Here is a 21,555-nt window from a genome sequence, read left to right on the forward strand (position 1 = left end):
TAACGCCCCACACTTTTTTGATCCGGTCGTGAGTGGGGGGATGTGATCAGCATCACGCCCCTGACCGCCTTTACCCCCAGGGTTTCCCCCAGGTACCCATGTTATTCGACGCTGGGTGGGCGCCGGGGCCGCTTCCATCGTTAGAAAAGTTCTCGGATTTGAACCGGCCGGGGATCGAACCCGGGACCTTTAGCATATTAGTCAGACGCGTTACCGACTTTTTTTTTTTTAAGGAATACCCCTACTCGGTGGTATCCCCCGTCATTCATACTTTTTCAACTTTTACACTTTTCAATTTTTACAGTATTCTCAGTTTTTCACGTTTTGGACGAACACAAATACCCATGCCTTACCCGGGACTCGAACCCGGAACCCCTGGCGTTGCAGCGCGCTGTGCTAACCACTCCGCCACGGAGGTCGACCAGACTGAGCCACCGCGGCCACCTTATTTGGTCTTATCGTCATCCTGAGAAAATGGAACACTTTTTTGTATCAATTGTAATTCTGCAAGAAAAATACATTAGGAAACTGAAATTTACGGCCTTATGGAAAAATTAACGTTAATACTTTTAAGCATTTTTCAACAATGTTTATAATTGAAAAAATTGAAAATGTGTTTTATCTTTAATTTAATTTTACTAACACAGGGTGCAGAAAATAATATCTTGCGAATGGTATTTCAACAATGAAAGCACGGTGCGTTGAATACGTTCTACCAAAGAATATTTTGAACAGTCGCTCCATACACAAGAAAATAACTTCGCTGGAGCAAGCGAACGAAAGCAAGTCTCTGCGCAAGTAGTGACGCGAGACGGTTCTACCAATGAACACGTGAGAGGGAACGGGATTGCGCGGAACGGCGGAAAGCTGCTGTAGTTACCAGCTTTCGCAGCATCGTGTACTGCTTCGCTCTGCCCACTCGATCCCCTTCTCTGCCGCTATATGCAGCCTTGCTGCAGCAGAGATAGTTGGGACAGAGTATAAAGTCTCCAATCAAAAGTAGAAAGTACTGTCATACAAAATGAAGTGTATAGTCAACGCAGGCACGTATCCAGAAATTCCTTTCGGGGCGAGGGGGGACAATATATTTTTAAGTGGTATAGATAGAACCTCACAGGTGCATATTTAAGGCCAGTGGTGCCCTTTTGGTGGCAAAACGGGGAAAAGGGGGGGGGGGCAAGGAAAGTTTACTTTCTCTTGGTAGACAAGGCCTAGCATTAAGAGGCCATAGTGCAGAGGCAAAAAAATGGGGAGCAACTGTCCTCTAAATAGTAGCCACCGATTAAGGTTGCCATTTTTATCACGTGTTTGTCCGTTTCTTCTCATCAGGCATCCAAAACATCTTTTGTGTCTTTGAGTGTCTTCACGAAGCTGTTACACAATGGATGGACAATCCACTCGACGATGCGAGATTCAAACTGTGGGCTGTGAACAGGATGCACACAGTTCTCGAATATTTCTCCCTGATTCGAGCCTAAACACCACTAATGTGTCTTGTCTTACCATGTATGCAGCTCTTATAAAAGCTGAAACCCACCAAATTGTTCATATTCAGGCCTAAGCACTCGCAAGTGTTCAAAATTGTCCGTCACAGCTTCCGCAGTCTTGTCATATATCGGCACGAAACAAAGGAAGTATTCTCGAACACAGTTGGATCAAGAAACAATTAATGCACAGTGAAAACCCTTCCGTTCCCAACACATCTAATGTTTCGACTTCCAATATGATAAAATGCTCACTCACTTATCTCCAGTGGCGTGATGGGGGTCATAACCCTCCATTGGCCCAGTATTTCTAAAAAAAAAAAAACCTCAAAGGCAGAGAAATATGGCAAAATGAAGACTGACTACCGAGAAAAAGTATACGTAACACCCCCCCCCCCCCCATCCCTTCGAAAATCCTGGGTATGCCAGTAGAGCAACCGCACGACATGCCAGAGACCCTGGTTCGGGTCTTGGCAGAGCCTGAAAATTCAGCTAAAATATCTACATATCCAACATCTTCCTGCTTTCTCTTCTCGACATTCATATAATTTTCGGCTGTCCCATTGTAGTGGTTAAGTTTTTGAGTGTGGGTCGAACCCAGTTGGCTTAAATAAAAGTCATTTTTATCCCATGAAAATCTCGGAGTGCAAACACGAAATTTGCCCCGGGCACAAATAAAATTACAGTTGATCTGTGCAACTTATTTATGTCTTAATAAACCGCCCCAATATCCGGTACTCCTGAAATATTCACTTTAGACCTTCGATCTCTTCGGCTCATGCCCCGAACTAGCACTACACTGAGGCTCCTAGAGTTCCACAGACGTCAATATTTTCAACTTTGGACACGAACTAGAAGTAGACTTCGGTAGTTTACGGGAAATTGTGTCACTAGTTCTCTTCATTTTCGAATTACTAACAGATTCTGTTGTACTGATCAACCGGGAAATTGAAGCCGGGTATTTACGTCTTCATTATATTCTAGATTGTTCAGCAGGTAAAAAGTTTCGTTAATATTACCAGTGGTTCGACTCCACCTCTTATTTAAGAATGTTTCCTTTTCCGCTTTCCAAAGAATAAATAATACAAAGAATCGTCCTACTCCTGGCACGCTTTGTTGTGCAGATTCAAAATGATGACAAATCTTTACACAATGATCGCGCTCGCTGCGACAACAACAATGAAAACGCAAGAAAAGTTTACGTGCAATATTGTCAATAAAAGGGTTATAGAACATTCTCCGTCTTGCCTCGATAATTACTCTCCTTAAATTATCGTCACATTATTCAAGAAGCCAAAAAAACTTATTTATCCAGTGTAAACTGATAAGATTTCCTGCGGGGGCTCGGCCCCCTGATCTCCAACTTGGATACGTGCTATGATCAATAATATGGTTATGGAACATTCTCTACCTTGCCCCGATAATTATTTCTCTCTTTAAATTATCGTCGCATCTTTCAAGAAACCAAAAACCTAATTTTATGTAGTGTAAACTAAAAGACCCCCCCCCCCTGATCCCCATCTTGGATACATGCTATTATCAATAACAGGGTTATAGAACATTTTCTGTCTTGCCTAGATAATTATTACACTCCTTAAATTATCGTCACATTATTCAAGAAGCCAAAAACCTACTTTATCCAGTGTAAACTGAAACATTTCCTGGGGGATCGACTCCCCTTATCCCCACATTGGACACGTGCTATTATCAATTACAGGGTTGTAGAAAAATTTACCTTGCCTCGATAATTATTTCTCTCCTTAAATTTTCGTCACATTATTTTATTTCACACACACAAGAAACCAAAAAGCCTCATTTTATCTAGTGTAAACCGAAAACTTTCGGGGGGCTCTAGCCCCCTGAGCCCCCTTGGATACGTGCCTGAGTCAACGCAGCATTTGCTTCAAACTTATTCACAAAATTTTTCAATTATTTCAATTACTGTCCTCACTTGGTCAGTTTCGTGTTTGAATTAACTACACTTATTATTGTATTTTCTTCTCTGCGTTCTGAATATTAAAATAAATACTGAACATAAAACAACGAATTTTATATTAATATTTAACTACACTCATTATTGCATTTTCTTCTCTGCGTTCTAAATATTAAAACAAATACTTAAAATAAAACAACGGATTTTATATTAATATTTCGACTATTACTACCCTCCACTGATGATATATTGCTTATTTCTGTAAGAAGAACATATAACTAAAATCTCAGGATTATCAATTTCCCTGATTTACTACATTTGTTTTAATTCACTAACTCACCTCTAACCAATATGGCGTCATCTCACATCGAGTACCCTAATCGACATACCTGTATGTATGTACCTTGGTTATATTTACGCGGAGATCTGGCAACATGGCCATCGGTTGCCATGGCAAACGGTGCTGCCATCTGTTATCGAAAAATTACCACAAAATTGCCTTTAGTACGGCCTTAATAGAATAGTTTAAAATATAAAAGTATTATAAAAGCACAAATTTTTAGACAGAAACTAATTAAAAACAAATTGTTTAATAACAAATACATAAGACATAACAAAATCGATGTTAACATTATTTTGTATTAGTACATTATGAGCTTTACATATTTTACCCATTACTGAATTTTGATGTACAATATTTTTAGAATTAACCAAAGAAAATGGCAAATAAGAGCGAAGCGTTCTAGGTTTAATTGTGAATCTTATCAACTGAAGACAATCTTGAGCATCAATTGAGTTATTTATAAATTTGTAAAGTAAAATATGTTTGGCTAGATTTCTTCTTGATTTTAATGAAGAGAACTCAAATTCAGATAAAATAGTGTCATAGGGTATTCTCTCTACATTTGAAGACTTTTTAATTTTTTTTATAATATAGATATCTTATGAACTTATTCTGAACGTTCTCAATTAAATCAATGAAAATAAGGATCCCAGATGACACTAACATACTCTAACTTACTTCTTAATATCGAATTGTATACTGAAGTAATAGCTTGAATATTATTCCTTTCCCTGGTAGTTCTGAATACAAAACCCAAAATTCTAAATGCATCCGATACTAATGTTTGTAAGTGTCCTTGAGTCCAATCAGAGTCCCAAATCTTTTATAATTTTAACTCTATTTAAACTTATCCCATTCATAGTATAGTTAGGAGTATAAGATAAGTTATGTCTGCTAAACGTTCTGCATTTACTTATATTAAAATCTAACTTATTGGTGACACTCCACTGAAAGCAATTGTTTATATCATTCTGCAATTGCGTGATGGGCGAAAATATACCAAGTCCATTTCAGTCAGTAATTCACGTAGGTTAGTTGTACCGTCGTTGTCTTAACTGCGACTGGGAGATCGACGACTTGTAGGATGGAAAGAAACGAACAAGAAGTGTTCTGTCGCTTCTTAAATTGCGTAGAAGCAGTTTCCTGGAGTGACTGAAGGAAAACACAAGAAAACGTCGGTTAATTAGAATAATACCTAGTTAAAAGAAACTCATTTTCAAACACAAATTTTATGTAACACTGACATTTCACATGGTTTGAAATGAGAGACAGAATGCTTTCAGTCCCCGAATCCTTCCCGAAAAGCATTTTCTGGTCTAAACGGAAAAACCGACGGTGGAAAAGTTCTTCCAAAAAATAACCGACATTCTGGCTTTATGAAATGTCACTTTTTCAAAAACTTGATTTCTGTACCAATGCATAGGGGCTATAAATCTTGGATGCCATAATCTGTTTCCGAGTAGGTATTATATCGAGATAAGACAAGCGTACGATTAACAAAGCACGTTAACTGAAAATTCCATTTTTAAAAATCATTTACTTTGAACCCCGAGAAATGACAATAAATCGACACGTATGTTTAAGATGTGGGATTCTAGACCCTCCCCCCGGAAGAATTTCTGCCTTCGCCCTTGGCTTCCGAAGTGCTACATACCAGGTGAAGAAAAACTCAAAATATGAGAATAGGTGGAAATTTCCTCCTCCCTCTACATTTTTGTCAGTTCGAAGCAATGGAGCTAGAGAGTTGACTTTAATCGAAAGGGACCATGAACAAGAAGGAATATCCTGTGAACAATGTATCATATTCCCGAACAAGATTCACATGGCCGAAAAACACATGTTGTGGGGTTCGTCGGCAGGTTGCGTTGTCACTTGATCTTGTAATCCGAGCCCTTGCTATTGGAAGTAATTTGTTGATGATCAAGAAACCTAACTAGTTCCATGTGCAGCCATCTTCATTCTCCGTAGTCAGCTCATCTGAGTGGAAGGACAGGGGCAGGCAGATCGTTGTCCCTTCCTTCCATCATCGAGTCCATCGTCAAGCAATGGGGATACCAGATCACAGAGGATTGTGAGCCATAAGACATACACGCTGGACTTTTCGACTGGGACAACAAATACTTTTTCGAAAATCCCTCTCGTTTTGGAACACCGCTGCGATATTCCAAATTCTGAAAAATGCCATTTGTTTAAAATTCATTCTAGCTTTCAAATTAACCTTCCTCTGGTTGCTTTCGCTGTAGCTGTTGCCCAGTGTATGTATATGTGATAGAAAATAGGATGATGTGCGTACAGGGTGGCTCAAAAAGTCACTTAACACCCTCGGTACAAGGTCACTGCAGCGCGCAACATGGAAATGGTGATGACCAATCGTTGCCAGGCCAAGGGGGAACCACGTTGACGCCACCCGCACGGTCGGCGGCCATCTTCATGCCCGCCATCTTGAATTCAACTTCAGAATTTTAAATGGAAAGGGGGTGATATGATATATCAAATCAGGCTAGAATTTCACGAGAAATGCAATGGTGAAGGTTTTTTCGACGTATCTTTAACCAGTAAAAGGTTATGACTGAATTCTTGTACCAATTTGCTCCTTTTCGAAGTGTTAGAAAAATGCCTTCAAATTTGTTTAGCACATCGGTAATGCATCGAGAACGAAGTGATGTCTAGGGAGAGAAGTTCCCATGCCATTTCACACGATTTTAATCGGATACATCCACGATGAGCTGCACATTATGAATGGTTGTCGCAAACAATTTACAGTGTGGCACTTCCATTGAATTAAAAGTCCTTCACAGTGACAAGGCTAATGTTTATGTTCATAAGGAAGTTCATAAACTGAATATTCTATGCTTTTTATCTGATAACCCATTTTCAACAGATCAAAGCTGAATTGTTAGTGCTGGTAAGTTAATGGTGTGGAACACGATTAATTTTCCATCAACGGAATCTTAAATGCTTAGGGCTACTTGGATTTGTTAAATAAACAGGTTTTTTCATCCTTGCTTATGGAGAAGGTACAGAGTTCTTTTTCAATAGGGAGGAACACCAGAACACTATGGGAACGTTTTGAAGCAGATTCTGTCCAAAGTTAGTTATCAGATTACAAGGGTCGCATATTCTGTTTATGAACTTCCTTATGAACATAAACATTAGCCTTGTCACTGTGAAGGACTTTTAATTCAATGGAAGCGTCACACTGTAAATTGTTCGCAACAACCATTCATAATGCGCAGCTCTTGGTGGATGTATCCGATTAAAATCGTGTGCAATGTCATGCGAACTTCTCTCCCTAGACATCACTTCGATCTCGATGCATTACCGATGCGTTAAACAAATTTGAAGGCATTTTTCTAACACCTCGAAAAGGAGCAAAGTGGTACAAGAATTCAGTCATAACTTTTTACTGGTTAAAGATACGTCGAAAAAACCTTAACCATTGCATTTCTTCGTGAAATTCTAGCCTGATTTGATATATCATATCACCCTCTTCCCATTTAAAATTCTGAAGTTGAATTTAAGATGGCGGACATCAAGATGGCCGCCGACCGTGCGGGTGACGTCAATGTGGTTCCCCCTTGGCCTGATAATGATTGGTCATCACCATTTCCATGTTACACGCTGCACTGGCCTTGTACCAAGGGTGTTAAGTGACTTTTTGAGCCACCCTGTATAGATATGCAAATTACAGCGAAAGCCAATCGCACGAAGATTTACTCGATTGCTCTAGGAGAAATTCTAAACAGAAATATTTTCAGATGAGCTCTGATTCTGTGATCTACTCTCTTTCTCTCTCTCTCTCTCTCTCTTTTTCTCTCTTTCTCTCTCTATCACTCTTTCTGTCTTACGTTTAATCTTTATCTACCTGAATTTTATCTCCCTCTCTCTCTTCCATTTCCCGTTATCTCTCTCTCTCTCTCTCTCTCTCTCTCTCTCTCTCTCCTCTCGCTGTGCATGCCTGTCTCTGTTTCTTCCTCACTTTACCTATTTCCATTTCTTTCTATCTTTCTTTGTTTCTATTTTCCCTTTCTTTCTCTCTCTCTCTCCTTCTCTCATTCACTCTCTTTATCACAACGCACTTTGTGATCCTTGCTCTGCTATTCTATAAATAAATTTGAAATTTGCACCGTGCCAGGATGTGGAGTGGAGGAAATACCCCACACATTCAGTATATCCATTGCGGCGGCGATGTGATCACTCAGCACCACGCTCTTCTCAACTTTGTCCACCAGGCCTGAACCTCAGGTACAGTACCTACCCATTTATTAGAAGCTGGTTGAATCACATAGTCGCTTTATGCACTTTAGATCACCCACTCAGACGCTCTGCCGGCTGAGACTAATTTACTATGGGCTCTGCCATTGTGTAAATACTACCTTCAGTACACATCACTTTTAAAGAAACGGAAATCTTAACTGGATTTGAATCATAATGATGTCATCTAATTAATGCACCTTAAGGACGTCGAATTCGAACCCTATTTCGTAAAGATTATAATTACTAGTGAGATCTGAGAGTCGATTTTCTTCATTAAAAAACATGTCTATTCAGAAAGATAAATTAGTCGAAAGTTCTCAATTCTGCTGAAAAATCTCCCTTGCACTCAGCACAATTCGAAATCGTAGCTAAAAAAGCTCCATCTTTAATTAGCCTCTCCACGGATGACGTAACAAAGAAACGGATACAAAAGCTCATCTCGGGGGGAATTCGTATTGTTCCATCCGTGTAGTCAGACTGGAACATAAGAGCTCCTCGTAGAATCTAGAAAGATCCTGGGGCTTTGAATATACCCCACCAGAGGATGAAAAGCGAAAGCTGTCTCTAATTTTAAGTTAGGCTTATTGCATTCGTAGCCTTGCCGTGATTTATTGAGCTGTTGGGGGACCCTGGCTTCAGCGATTTCCTTTTGTTGGTTGTCGACGTCATGGAGTACGACCGTCGCTCATATGAGTCACGGGGCACTCGTTGCAATTAGTTCTCTCCACGTTTCGTGCAACTTTTCCGATTGCGCTGGCGATATGACATTTAAAAGAAAGATGGGGAGATATTCTAAGACAAAAAGGGAGCTAACACCCTCACACCTTCGCTTCCTTATTTTAAAAATGGCTTCCCTCGTTCCACCCTCTCATTTCCTGCCTGTTCTGGTGGTTGAACAGCTGATAGGAAAAACTAAGCAATTCGTCTTTTTTGCTCCTTCGACAGTTCAAAACCAAACCTAATTCAAGTCGCAGACAAGATTTGTTTAATGGGGTTTAGCCAAAGCTTTCAGAAGCATTATCATTGGATACTTCGAGTACGCCAATACGCGTATCGAGCTCAACTTACGCATTTCGTTGGATCAAATCCTTGTAAATATTCAAGAAACAACAGTGCGTTAACTAACAATGAACTGTAAAACAAGTTCTAAATGGAAACGAGGATGAAAATAGCATGATAATTGGCCTACTGAAAATCCGGTTTACCTGTTTTGTGCAGTCTGCGATCCTGCTGTTCTGTTGCTCTTATCACATGCATCTTATCGTTGGATAAATTGGATATATTATTTGAAGGTGATATTGTACAATATTGATATTTTTATTTATTTACTTTTATTTATTTATAATTTCTTCAGAAGAACTATTTTGAATTGGAAAGATACAATAACGTCACTAGGTCAATTAGAAGCATAGAAAACAATAATAAAATCAAGATGACCCAGGGCTCCCAAATTATAAATACAGTAATTATGGAGCCAGACCCTGTGGCCGAGTGGTTAGCACATCGCGCTGCGACGCCAAGGGTCCCGGGTTCGAATCCCGGTCGGGCTTGGTTGTTTGTGAATGTCCATTCATCAATTTCATCATTTCATCACTCATCCCCATCTTCGCAAATTAGCCAAGAGGCACAAAACGCGAAGTAAAATAAACTAAATCAATCAATCAATCAATCAGTAATTATGGACAATTCGCTGCAAGTTCAACATAAGTTGAAGCCTCCCCGATGGCGTAGTGGTAACGTCGTCGCCTTGTAATCAAGGCATCCCGGGTTCGATACTCGGTGGAGGCACATAGTGGTTCGGATCCCACTTTAAACTGTAGGTCCAGTCCTGATTAGCCTTACTGTGCATAAAGTGGACTTAAAACACCAACTCAATCAGTCAATCAATTCAACAAGACTTGAAAGTAAACACTATTAAAGAGGAATCAATAAATGTTACTAGAAAAATTGGCGAATATTCATTCACTTCGTTGTGTAGTTCAAGAATTGAAACAAAACACCAACGAAATTGTGAGTTATATCGTTCCTAAAATATCCAGACCCAATGGGAACTGGATTCAACACTGAATTTAATCTCAGAAATGAATAGTTGTGATCGCCTTGCATACGTATTTTCGGCCAAAGTTCATACTATGTTCAACATAACTTCGTTACTAGTACATTATGTACACTAATCAGAAACGAAACGTAAGGCAAGGAATATTGCGGAGAAAAAAAGACAGAAAAAACACCCTGCAATGATTAATTATCCAAATCTGAAACATATTCGATTTCGAGAACTGAGTACCCGGATCCGGTACCAGGAAGCAAATATCCGAAGGCTAACTGAAATCGATAGTCGTGTATCAGATCCTGAATTGAAATATGATACCTGAATCGAGAACAGAGAATCGAGTACCCGAATAAATTTAGTTTGCACCCAGATATTTCAGGATTCCTTTTGACAATCTGTGCACTAGCTTCAGAACAATTTCATTACTACTACTAAAAAAAGCAGAATGCAAGAGAAGAACGAATAGAAATAGTAGTGGACAATTTGCGACAATTTTCCTGGGATTGCAAATCAAATTGTTCAGTCCAGTGCTATTACCAGACTGGAAACACAATCACTGCATATAAAAGCAATGCATAATATGGATGTACAGAGTTATTTCAGACAATATTTAGCTCATTTTTATTATTCGGTGCTGGCAACAGTGTTTTCAGGAATGAGACGTTGAAAAAAAAAGAAAAAAAGAAGAAGAAGAACCATGCGGAACAGACGGGTTCTGCCTTCGTTCACGGTGTATTTGGATTTCCTGGAGTAAATATTAACTGGACCCTAATGTTGAGCTTCACCCAATATCTTCACCCCAGCCAACCATCCAAAAGACGCCCGATCTTCAACCTTCCCCAAAGGCAGGGTGAGCACACGTGTGCACATAAAGACGTAATGGGTGCTACCAGATCAGCAAACCCTACCAACTTCAAACCAACAACCTATTTCCGGTGCCACGAAATTCCGTGCTTCCTTCTCGGGAAATTAGCGCTGAAGTTGAGCCAGAAAACATGCTGTGCGATTTGGTAATTTGTCCACGAGTAAGTTAACAATATAATGAAACAGGAAATTTGCAGATTCGGGTTAATTCGCTCATCATGTCTTCATCCGAATACGATTCCGATAGTCAACTGATATAACGGAAATTCGTTGATAAAAATTTGGAACATTTTTGATGTCAACTATGTAGTCACCAACAAATAAATTGTTCCTTTCGTTATTTTGTTTTGTTTCTTTACCCAATGCAAGGTTCAAAACCATCGTTAAAAATCGTATCATCACTCATTCTTATCTTCGCGATTAGCCAAAATTGGCAGAGAAGCGAAGTAAAATAAATCAATAAATTATTTTACCATACTTTAAAAATTTTGTTTTAAACTAATATTATTTTCAAAGTGTTTCTTTCTTCTCAATGGACACTACTTCTAAAAGGGAACTTGGAGCTGAAGCTCTTTAAATATGAGCCAGCATTATTTACTTTTCATTGGAACAACCAAACCAATTACATTTAACCTCAATGATAATTGACAAAACAAACTAATATTGTAACTAAAATTTATCCAATGTAAGGTCATCTAACAGGAAATTTAAAATTCCTCAATACTAATGATTCATTATTATAATAATAATTATTATTATTACTAATAGTGGTAGTAATATTAGTAACAATAAATATAATGTCTTAATTATTTACCTACAAATTTGAAAACTTAATCGAGTTCTTTAATTTCATTGTTTTAAAGTCTGTCAAAAAGCTAGATTTATGAGTAAAGAAGGTAATAAAAAGAAAAAAACATTCGCGCGTTAATTGTAATATACCAAACAAGTGATTAACACGAATCCTAAGTATTGTAGTTCAGTTTTAAATGGAATTAATAAGTACGTATTATTAACAACACAATGAATGTCAGCTTTATAAAAAATGTTTTAAAACACTAGAAGGACGGGAACCGTCATTTTGACGGGTAACCCTGTATTTATTGTAATTTTGACAACGTTAATTTTGCTCCACAGCTTCCATGTTCTGTGACTTTTAACAAATTTTAGTGCTCTACACTTGTGTAAAAAGCTAAACTTTTATCTTACGTGTAAAGGCGGAACATTGTATTACTACTATAAGTACGATCACCGTCATTTTGACGGGTATAGTTCTTAGGTAGATGAATCTGTTAGCAATAGCGTATTCTAAGTGTGAGTGAACCTTATTTCATCTTTGCTCATTGTTGTTCGTCTAAGGGACGTATTTTCAATTTGAATGTTACTTCAGGTAGGTCAACGAATTAGCTTACAGTAAAAAATTAGCAAACTCTATTCGATTACTCTATTTGGCTCAGTGCAATGTCCTATATGTCGCCGGACGTGGCTTACTGGATCGTGATTTAGCTACTAGCTAGCTACCTCATTATCTCCGTGATTTGTCAGATGTCGAATCTGAGGGAGAGGACAATATTTATGAATATGATGCGTGCGAGTAGATAATGACAATGCCGGAATAGATGTTCGTTACATACGACTTACGAACTTGTCTACATTTATTCTTCAAATGAAGATGTGCAAGATGATGACAATACATGTGAGTGTCGGCAGATTGATGTTTCTTCCTTTATTGATTTTTTATTGTTTCTTTGTTTATTTTACTTCGCTTTGTGCAACTTTGGGCTAATTGCGAAGATGGAGATGAGTGATCATATGATGAAATTGATGAATGGACACTCACAAACAGCCATGCCCAGGCTGGGATTCGAACCTGGAACCCTTGGCGTCGTAGCGCTATGTACTAACCACTAGGTCACGGGGGCCGGCTCTTCCTCCTTTCCAAGTGAGTGTTCGTGTATTTCTAATTTTTGTGATAGAATAGCGTAATTACATTTTTGAAAAGCTCCCACCAATGAAAAAAAGCATACGTAGTCTAAATGGTTAGAAAAAAATGTTTGTACAAACACACAAAAACTTAAAAATAAATAAAAATACACCATAAGTAAATAAATAAAATACACTCATAAATAAATAAATTAATAAATGGAATAAGTACAAGAAATACACATACACACCATGATGTTGACAGGTGATTTATTTATAAATTTATGTACAGAACATATTTAATTATGATTTTGACAATGTTAAGTTAACTTCACGTCTTCCATGATTTAATTGAATATGAATAACATGGTCCTTCTGACCAGATAATTTGTTCCTTTTGTGACCCTCTATTAGCCGCTGGAGGAGGCAGAATTTGTAATGACTGTTTATAATGATGTGAAAATAAAAAAAATAGAGAAACACAAATGTTGTTTCACTTTCAGAGTAAAAGCAGTGAATAATATTGCATGAAAAAACTGCACCAGTCAAAATGACGGGTTCGTCCTAGTAAGTATTTAGGAAATCACCGTCCTCCTATTGTTGTAAACTTAAAACCCGGGTAAGGCATGATGGATATTTGTGCGAGTTTCTCCATCATTTCATTAATAACTCAGTCATTCCCATCGTCGAGGTTAACCTACAGTTACCGTGACAGAATTTAATTTTTGAGTCACGGAAGTCAACACCAATTCCATAAACTTGTTACTTCAATCATATGAGCATATTGATAAACTTGAGTTATGCTCCTTTTATGAGATTCTCGTTCAATATTTATCACATTTTGACGATTTGTATGCAACGGTTTCACGATTTTATGCACACTATTTTTAATACTGCTACTAGTGTAATCTCTTGAACTTAAATACCTTATCTCGGAATAAAACGGATCTACTGAGATTTTATAAGAAGTGTCTATAACAGTTGAAAACTCCATTTTTCTTACCACTTACAAACTCAACCTTTTTCAGCTGATTTAGATCTCAACGCCTGATAATGGAACAGACACACACGACGAATGTGCAAGGGCATTTTTCAACTTCTCGTTGATTGCTACACTAACAAGGGCGTTTCCTAGTCATGCCAGGTGGACTGACTCTTCCCTGGCTGTAAAAATGGGCGGAAATTACGATCATTATGCTCTTAAGGACACACTTTTCTGAGGGCACAAAGATATTATCGTTAACTTTCTGAGGACCTAGCTTGACATGTTATTTGTCAATGTAAAGGAGAATGGACCGTAACTTTTGAGTTAACGCAAGAAAAATCAACTGTACTGTGGAAAATAAACCGTTAATCACGCAAATTGTTTTCTGCCAGTGTTCGAGTTGATTAGGGAAGGGGAGCAAAGCTACCAGATGCATTTTACATGCAACGAAATATTTTGTAATAATTTCCAACGGTGTTAGAAATAAGCAATGTAGAAGGCTGAAATGAAGTTAAAAGTACAAGTATCAAGATCTTCACTATAACAGGGTGTCTACCAAAACAACAAATCCAAAATTCTTGACATTTTCATGATTGTTCTTGACCTTTTTCGATTTTCTTAACCTTTATTCATATAACCCTTCTTAGGTAAAGTTGGAAATTAACAATTAAAAAAAATATAAACAAAAATCCCTACCAAAAGGTCAGTTAAGATGAAAACTGAACCTGTATTTAACAAAATAATTGGACTTCATTTATCTCTTAATGCATCCTCGGCTGCAGCCAGTATAATCTTATGTGGTACTTGTGTTGGTCGTCCCTATATGTGTCGCCCAAGTCGACTGCAGCTTTTTCAAGCCCTATCCGTTGCATCTGTGTTATATTAATCTGTGTTCAACTCCGTTTCTTTAAAAAAGATGTTATATTTCTTTCTTTAAAAAAATGTGTTATTGTTAATATCACATATGTAAAGGGTTTTTAAACAGAATTTTTACTGAAAAATAATTTAAATGATTTTGGTATCTTGTTAAATTAAAATAAAATTGTAAAACGTTGTAAAAGTTTTGTATCTATGAATGTATAAACAACTATAGTGTTGCCTTGGAAAAATGTAAACAAATTTTCAGTGTAGAATGGCCATAGCTTTGTAATCCTGTGGGACATTCTCCTGGTTGCTGAAAGGATGATGATTCAGGGGACGTTGCAGCGCTCTTTGGAGTACTATTCCAAGACGGATATTTCTAAACCAAACTGAAAAGGTGTGTTCTTCTGCATCATCAAATGACCAGGATTTTAAACTGCGGTATAAGTAATAGATTTCGGCCTACTACACGGACAATCTAAAGCCCTTAAGGCAGAAGGTCCGTGTCAATACAAATTTGTGATTGTCCCTTCATCCATCTTATCTTACCAGCATTTATCCTCATCTTCACGATTATCCAAAGGGGCAGAAACGTGAAGTAAAATAAACTGAATGAATCAATCATTGTGATAGTAGAAATTCTTGACCACAAGTTAATTTCTTGACTTTTTATTGACTTCTTGTTGATGTCTCTACTTTTTCTTGACTTTCATGACGAGTAGACACCCTGTATAATCCTCTTCATCACAACCGTTTGCAGTAACTGATTCTACACGCATATGGTATTATGTCCATAAACGCACGTTTTTCTGGTAAAACGGTGTTATTCAAATCTTTTTATTTCATTCGGGCACTGATTGAATAACATAGCCAGGTGTCAGGCACACCTGGTACTGTCCTCTGAACGACCAATGTTACCAATATACCTTGTAATTTAAAAAAAATAATCTTTTTATGAAGATGTCATAGTTAATTAACCCCATAAAATCGTCTGTAATGCTTCAATATTTTTCGTTGTTTTGTCAATACGATAAACACCCACACAGACCATTGACATCGACATTTTTTACAAGTGACTTCACAGCTACCTTTTAACCAAGTGTCTTTTTACTTCGTACAATAAATTCTCTTGCACATTACTATTTTTTTCCGCATACTGAACGTTCCTGTAGAGAATGACTATCTTGTGTAATGTTCTTAAAATATCCACACACACAAAGTTAATACCCAATGTAAGTTTTATCTTTCTACCGCTTCTTGTACAAAAGTTATACACGTTCAAAGTCTCAGCTACCTGACTTTTCGGACACACTGTATTTTAAAGTTTTACTTTATAACATTAACATAGGGCAATTATGTTGCCCATAATTTGTGCACCCGTAGGTTTAAGTTTAACCCCGCAGCCCCAGGATCCGTCTCTTAAATATGTCCTTGTTTGTATTTGATGAACTTTCTCTTCAGCAATATTTGGATGCTCACCCCTGAAAAAGAAACTGGATTCTGGTCTGAAGTGAAGTCTGTATTTTATACATGTTTCTTCAATACCTGGCTTCTCTATGCACAATTTCCATTTGTTGCCACTTCCCCCCTATTCTTCCATCTCCAGATAACCAAAAATATCCGTGTAATTTCCGTCCGTCCCCTTCCACTCTCCAAATCATCACATCCTCCCAGACATGTGCTCATTATTAGCTTTGCCACACTTGGCGCGCGTTTAACTTCTCCCCAGAGATCTCGACAGGAAGTTTACCCCAGATCACTGAAATGCTAGCTGCAGAGGACATTACATCCCCCTCCGAGCCAATATGATGCTTTTGGGGGAAAACCAACATTGATTGATTGAGTTGGTGTTTTTAGTCCACTTTCTGCACAGTAAGCCTAATCGGGACTGGGCCTACAGTTTAAAGTGGGATCCGAATCACTATGTGACTCCACCGGCTAAAACCACCATGATCGAACTTCTATAGTGTGCAGAGGCCATCAGAACGAACATTTCTTCATAATATTTTCTCGTTGAGGTCTGGTTTCCATCCTACTAGTTCCACGAAAAACACTTTTCTATATACATACACAACCACGCAGCACAGATTCTTGGTTGCCACTGACATAATTTTCTGTCGGTCAATGTACTGAAAACTATAACACGTTTTTGTCTCGTTTTATTCTCGTCTCGCAACAAGACCGAGGCGACCACACTGGAAGGCCAGAACGAATATACCTGTGTAAAGTTTCTTACAACAATAAAACATTGTTTTTATTTATCTTAAAATAATCTAAATTAGATTGACACATTAAACAAATAATCTAAAAGTATGTAAAAGTATAAGTTAATGTCATACTAACTCCAAAAATGCGTTTTTTAAGTTGTTTTTTTTAAATAAACAAATTTAACTGCAACTGCCCCACCCTTCCATGATCTCCGCCACTGGTTACAATGAATGAACTGGAATGAAAATGCATATGTTCGGAGCTAATTACGTTAAATAAAATCCGATTCGGTGTAGCGCCAGACCACAGATAAGGATACCCTTATCTGTGGCCAGACCTTTGATGATGTTCTGGACAAGACCTCCTTCGGAAGGTAAATGGTACAATGTCAAGTGACTCCATTGATTATCGCGGAGGATGAGTTCTATGAACAAAACTTGTAACTGTAGACGCGTGCTTCATAAATATTGTTTGCTGGGACATTGTAATCAAGAAGTCCCGTTTCGATACGCTGTAAAGACACGTAGTGGTACGGATCTCACATTAAGCTGTAGGTCCAGTTCCGATTAGTCTATTTGCGAATAAAGTGGACTTAAAAAAACAAACTGTAAACTAAATATTGTTCCCTGAAAAATCCCAATCATAAAACTGAATTATTATGTTCACATTCGATAGGGGCTCACAATCAACGACGGTAGAAACGAGCCCAATAAATTCAATAAAATAGTAAAAGAATATACATTTTGATAAGGAAATGTTTCCTTTCAAGAGAAAATTAACTGATCTACGCCAGTAGCAATATACAACAATAAATTTAAAACAAAAAGTAAAACAAGTTTATGTAAGAAATGTTATTCATCTATATTAACAAAAAACAACATTCTGCAAAATCTTATACTCCATAAAATCGTTTAAACTCTTTTGTAATATTGACATTGTTATCCAGTTGGCTACTTTACTTTGCTACTTTATAAATATCTCATATACATATAGGTAACAAATAATTAATTTCATATATCAAATAATATATAGATGATATATATAATAAATATTTCAATATTTATTAATTTAATTACATATGTAATAATATAATAATCAATATGTCTGTCATAATATTATTACATATATATCTATGTGTGTGTGTGTGTATGTGTGTGTAAATTGTGGGTATACCATCCCCACCAATCTTCAATGATTGATTCATATGCATTATTTTACTTCGCTTTTTGTGCCACTTTAGGCTAATTTGCGAAGATGGGGATGAGTGATGCAATGATGAAATTGATGAATGGAACACTCACAAACATCCGTGCCCAGGCCGGATTCGAACCCAGGACACCTGGCGTCGTAGCGCGATGTGCTTCAATGATTTCGCACGCTGGTGCTACGTTAATATCTTTTTCACCCAGACCAGCTATAGGTTCCTGTTTATATAACAAGTAAAATAATAATAATAATCCTTTGCGCAACAGCCCATGAAGGGTCTGGGCATACCTACCGACTGCCGGTCTCCCTCCCACACCTTCTCTCGTCACCTCTAAGCGTGGAGATCTTCAACCAGTAGTGGAATAGTCGGGAGGTCAGCCCGACGTATCCCCAGCCGTTATAGTAGGTCGTCTCGACCGGATTACGCTCACTCACTCGGAGCTCCCCAATTTCCTCACGATGGTGGGTTGCCACCGGCCCTATACGTAGGCCGAATAAATTCCGACCAGAGCCGGATTCGAACCTACGCCGTCCCGCAGCGAACGATCTCAAGACGAGTGAACGTTAACCCGCTCGACTACGGAGGAGGACTTATAAAACAAGTTTGAACTATATATTGTTTATGTAAAAAAATATGATTAGATTGGATTTCATCTTGAACCCCCCCCCCCTTTCTCCAAGTGTCATTCTTGGATCCGCCACGGACATAATGAAGCAGAAAACGACGTTAAAACGAAGATACATACATTCATTAAAAAAACTCCTCTGCAGCTCTAGTCTAATTCAGTCAGCCAGTTTACCACTCCTTTAATCCTTGCTCGCATTCTATCCCCACAAAGACCTACAAGTTCTTATGTTTTATTACAGGTCCCTTTGCAAGCCAGAGTGCAGGCTGCTTTTGTCGTCCCAGAACTCGAGGACCGCCGAAGTGGCTGTGCTTGGGGGACCAGCGCGACGGCGTTTCAAGTTGCAAGGGTGCCGACGATGACCCACTCTCTCTCCTCCTTCGGCGATTGAAAAAGCGGGTGCATGGGGCAAGAGGATGCGGAGGAGGGGGTGCCTTTTCTTTCGCCCCCACCACACACACGCACGGCAACCCTGGGGTCCCTGTCTATATTTGAGTAGGCAACGCTGGTTTCGAGTCGAATGGGAACAGAGAAGATTCGGCTTCAGTGCGCGCGGAACTGCACGACTGTTCGGAAGTGTGTTTTGGCGTCCAGTGAGAGTGTCACGTGACTGTGTTGTGCGTAATCTTTGGAGTGTCGAGTGTTTTCTGCTGGATTAATTGATACGCCGTGCAGGTTAGCGAGGAATGGACGAAACGCGTCTTTGAAGTCGCCACAGCACCGCCCCCTTTCGGTGACAGGAAGTTGGAAGGTGAGTACCCTGCATTTTAACTTTCTCGGCAATAAAAACGCGTCGTAATCTCGGCACGGAGATATTTTCTTTTGTGCGGCGAATCTCGATTGGTTGTGTTGACGGTGTTGACAGGTGACGTGTTTTATACGTGCGCCAGTGTCATGCGCAATCCGGCAGTGCGAGAACACGCCGATGTCTTTGTTGGTCCGTTCCACCCGTTTTACCCCATCTAGGTAAATTCCGAGAAGTGGCAATAGTGGGGTACGATGAAGGGGAATGGGGGATTCCCTCTCTTTTCGTGAACAATCACATCCTGCGGTCATGAACGACACATCCCAACCAGGGATAATGATTTCCCACACACAGGGGCGACACAGGATATGTCAAGTAAAATTATATTTTTAAATATATCACATTTATGTAACTTGTACGTGTCACCACTACTGGGGGAAGGGGGGGTTGCTCACTCAGTGGCGTATTTGTGGTTTCATTTCTGGCGAGGTTGTTTTGGGGGGTATGTAAATTTGTATGTTACCAGACAGTAAGTTAAACTATTGCCTTGCTATTGTAAGTACCTTAGAAAATTAGTTCTAACCTAGGACATCAGATCTTATGATACAATAACATTTACACGTAATTGAAAATACAGTATGTTAACATTCTAATAAAACCCAAACTCATACACAAAAAGAGTTATGGAAGTAGTGACACCGAAAATTTGACCAAATCTCTATTGCTAAGTTCAAAGAACTTTCTTGTGAACACTTGAATACCTGTAAAACATCAGCACTATGCCATGCAAACTTATGTGGAAAAGCCTGTTGTCTCAACTCGGCAAAGTTTAATCCACAAGGCTGCATATTTTTCGGCAGAGACATCTTTGGTAAGCGGACCATTAATGGACTTTAATAATGATATTTCAGTTGTGTTTGTTACGTAGCCTAGTTAAGAAATGGTATACTATATACTTCCAATCCAATTTTCTATGACGGGTATAAAAACATTCCTGGTAGGGATAAAAATAATTTTATTTTGTAGGGGATAAAATTTTCTGTGGGGGAAAATCTCTGTTAGTTAAAAGGTTTTCGCATCTACAAAGAAAATCCAAAACACATTCCCACCTCACTCAAATAACTTGTCAATTCAAACGAAATTGTGACTGAATGCGAACGCAGGTTCAGTGCCATGAATCTAACATTAACGGATCAGGGAAATCATCTAGAAGTTCCAACACTTTCAAACTGGCTTTTCCTGTAAATAAATGGACGGATATGGATTACTTCAATGAAGAAATAATGGCAACAAAATAAATCAACATCATAGTACCCTTGACAAAGCAATGGCAAATCATCGAACCTTCAGGAATAGTATCTTTCATATCGTCTATCAAATTTATTTGTCAAAATCTTAATTTTCTTGTAGTTCGATTTTAGAATGTAACTTAGATTAGCATTGATTTGCGTGTCGTACAAAAACTTACCTAAGTGGGGCTTAGAGCACTACTCATCACTAAAATTCAAGAAACCGGTTTGTTGTTGAATCACTGCTTCCTTTGTTGTGTATATACGGTAGATGCACATGCACGTATGTAATAATTATAATAATTACAAGCGGTGGCTCAATATTGTCGACCTCCGTGGCTGAGTGGTTAGCAGAGCGCGCAACAACGCCAGGGGCTCCGGGTTCGAGTCCCGGGTAAGGCATGGGTATTTGTGTTTGTCCAAAACGTGAAAAACTGAGAATACTGTAAAAATTGAAAAGTGTAAAAGTTGAAAAAGTGTGAATGACGGGGGATACCACCGCGTAGGGGTATTCCTTTTTTTTTTTTAAAAAAAAAAAAAAAAATCGGTAACGCGTCTGACTACCATGCTAAAGGTCCCGGGTTCGATCCCCGGCCGGTTCAAATCCGGGAACTTTTCTAACGTTGGAAGCGGCCCCGGCGCCCACCCAACGTCGAATAACATGGGTACCTGGGGGAAACCCTGGGGGGGGGGGGGGTAAAGGCGGTCAGGGGCGTGATGCTGATCACATCACCCCCACTCACGACCGGATCAAGAAAGTGTGGGGCGTTACTCCCACACC

The 21,555-nt window shown here is 38.7% G+C and overlaps 1 protein-coding gene across 1 annotated transcript in view; it reads left to right on the forward strand.

Moving 5' to 3' along the window:
- Window positions 1–19,131, forward strand: part of LOC145985563 (uncharacterized) — a 44,810-nt gene extending 25,679 nt beyond the window's left edge. The window contains exon 2 of the mRNA XM_083119633.1: window positions 18,982–19,131. Coding sequence (XP_082975759.1) covers window positions 18,982–19,131 — 150 coding nt within the window. The remainder of the gene's footprint in view (window positions 1–18,981) is intronic.
- The last annotated feature ends 2,424 nt before the right edge of the window (window positions 19,132–21,555 follow it).

The sequence above is a fragment of the Lepisma saccharinum genome, chromosome 3 (genome assembly GCF_977018435.1).
Source record: "Lepisma saccharinum chromosome 3, izLepSacc3.1, whole genome shotgun sequence".
NCBI classification, from domain to species: Eukaryota; Metazoa; Arthropoda; class Insecta; order Zygentoma; family Lepismatidae; genus Lepisma; species Lepisma saccharinum.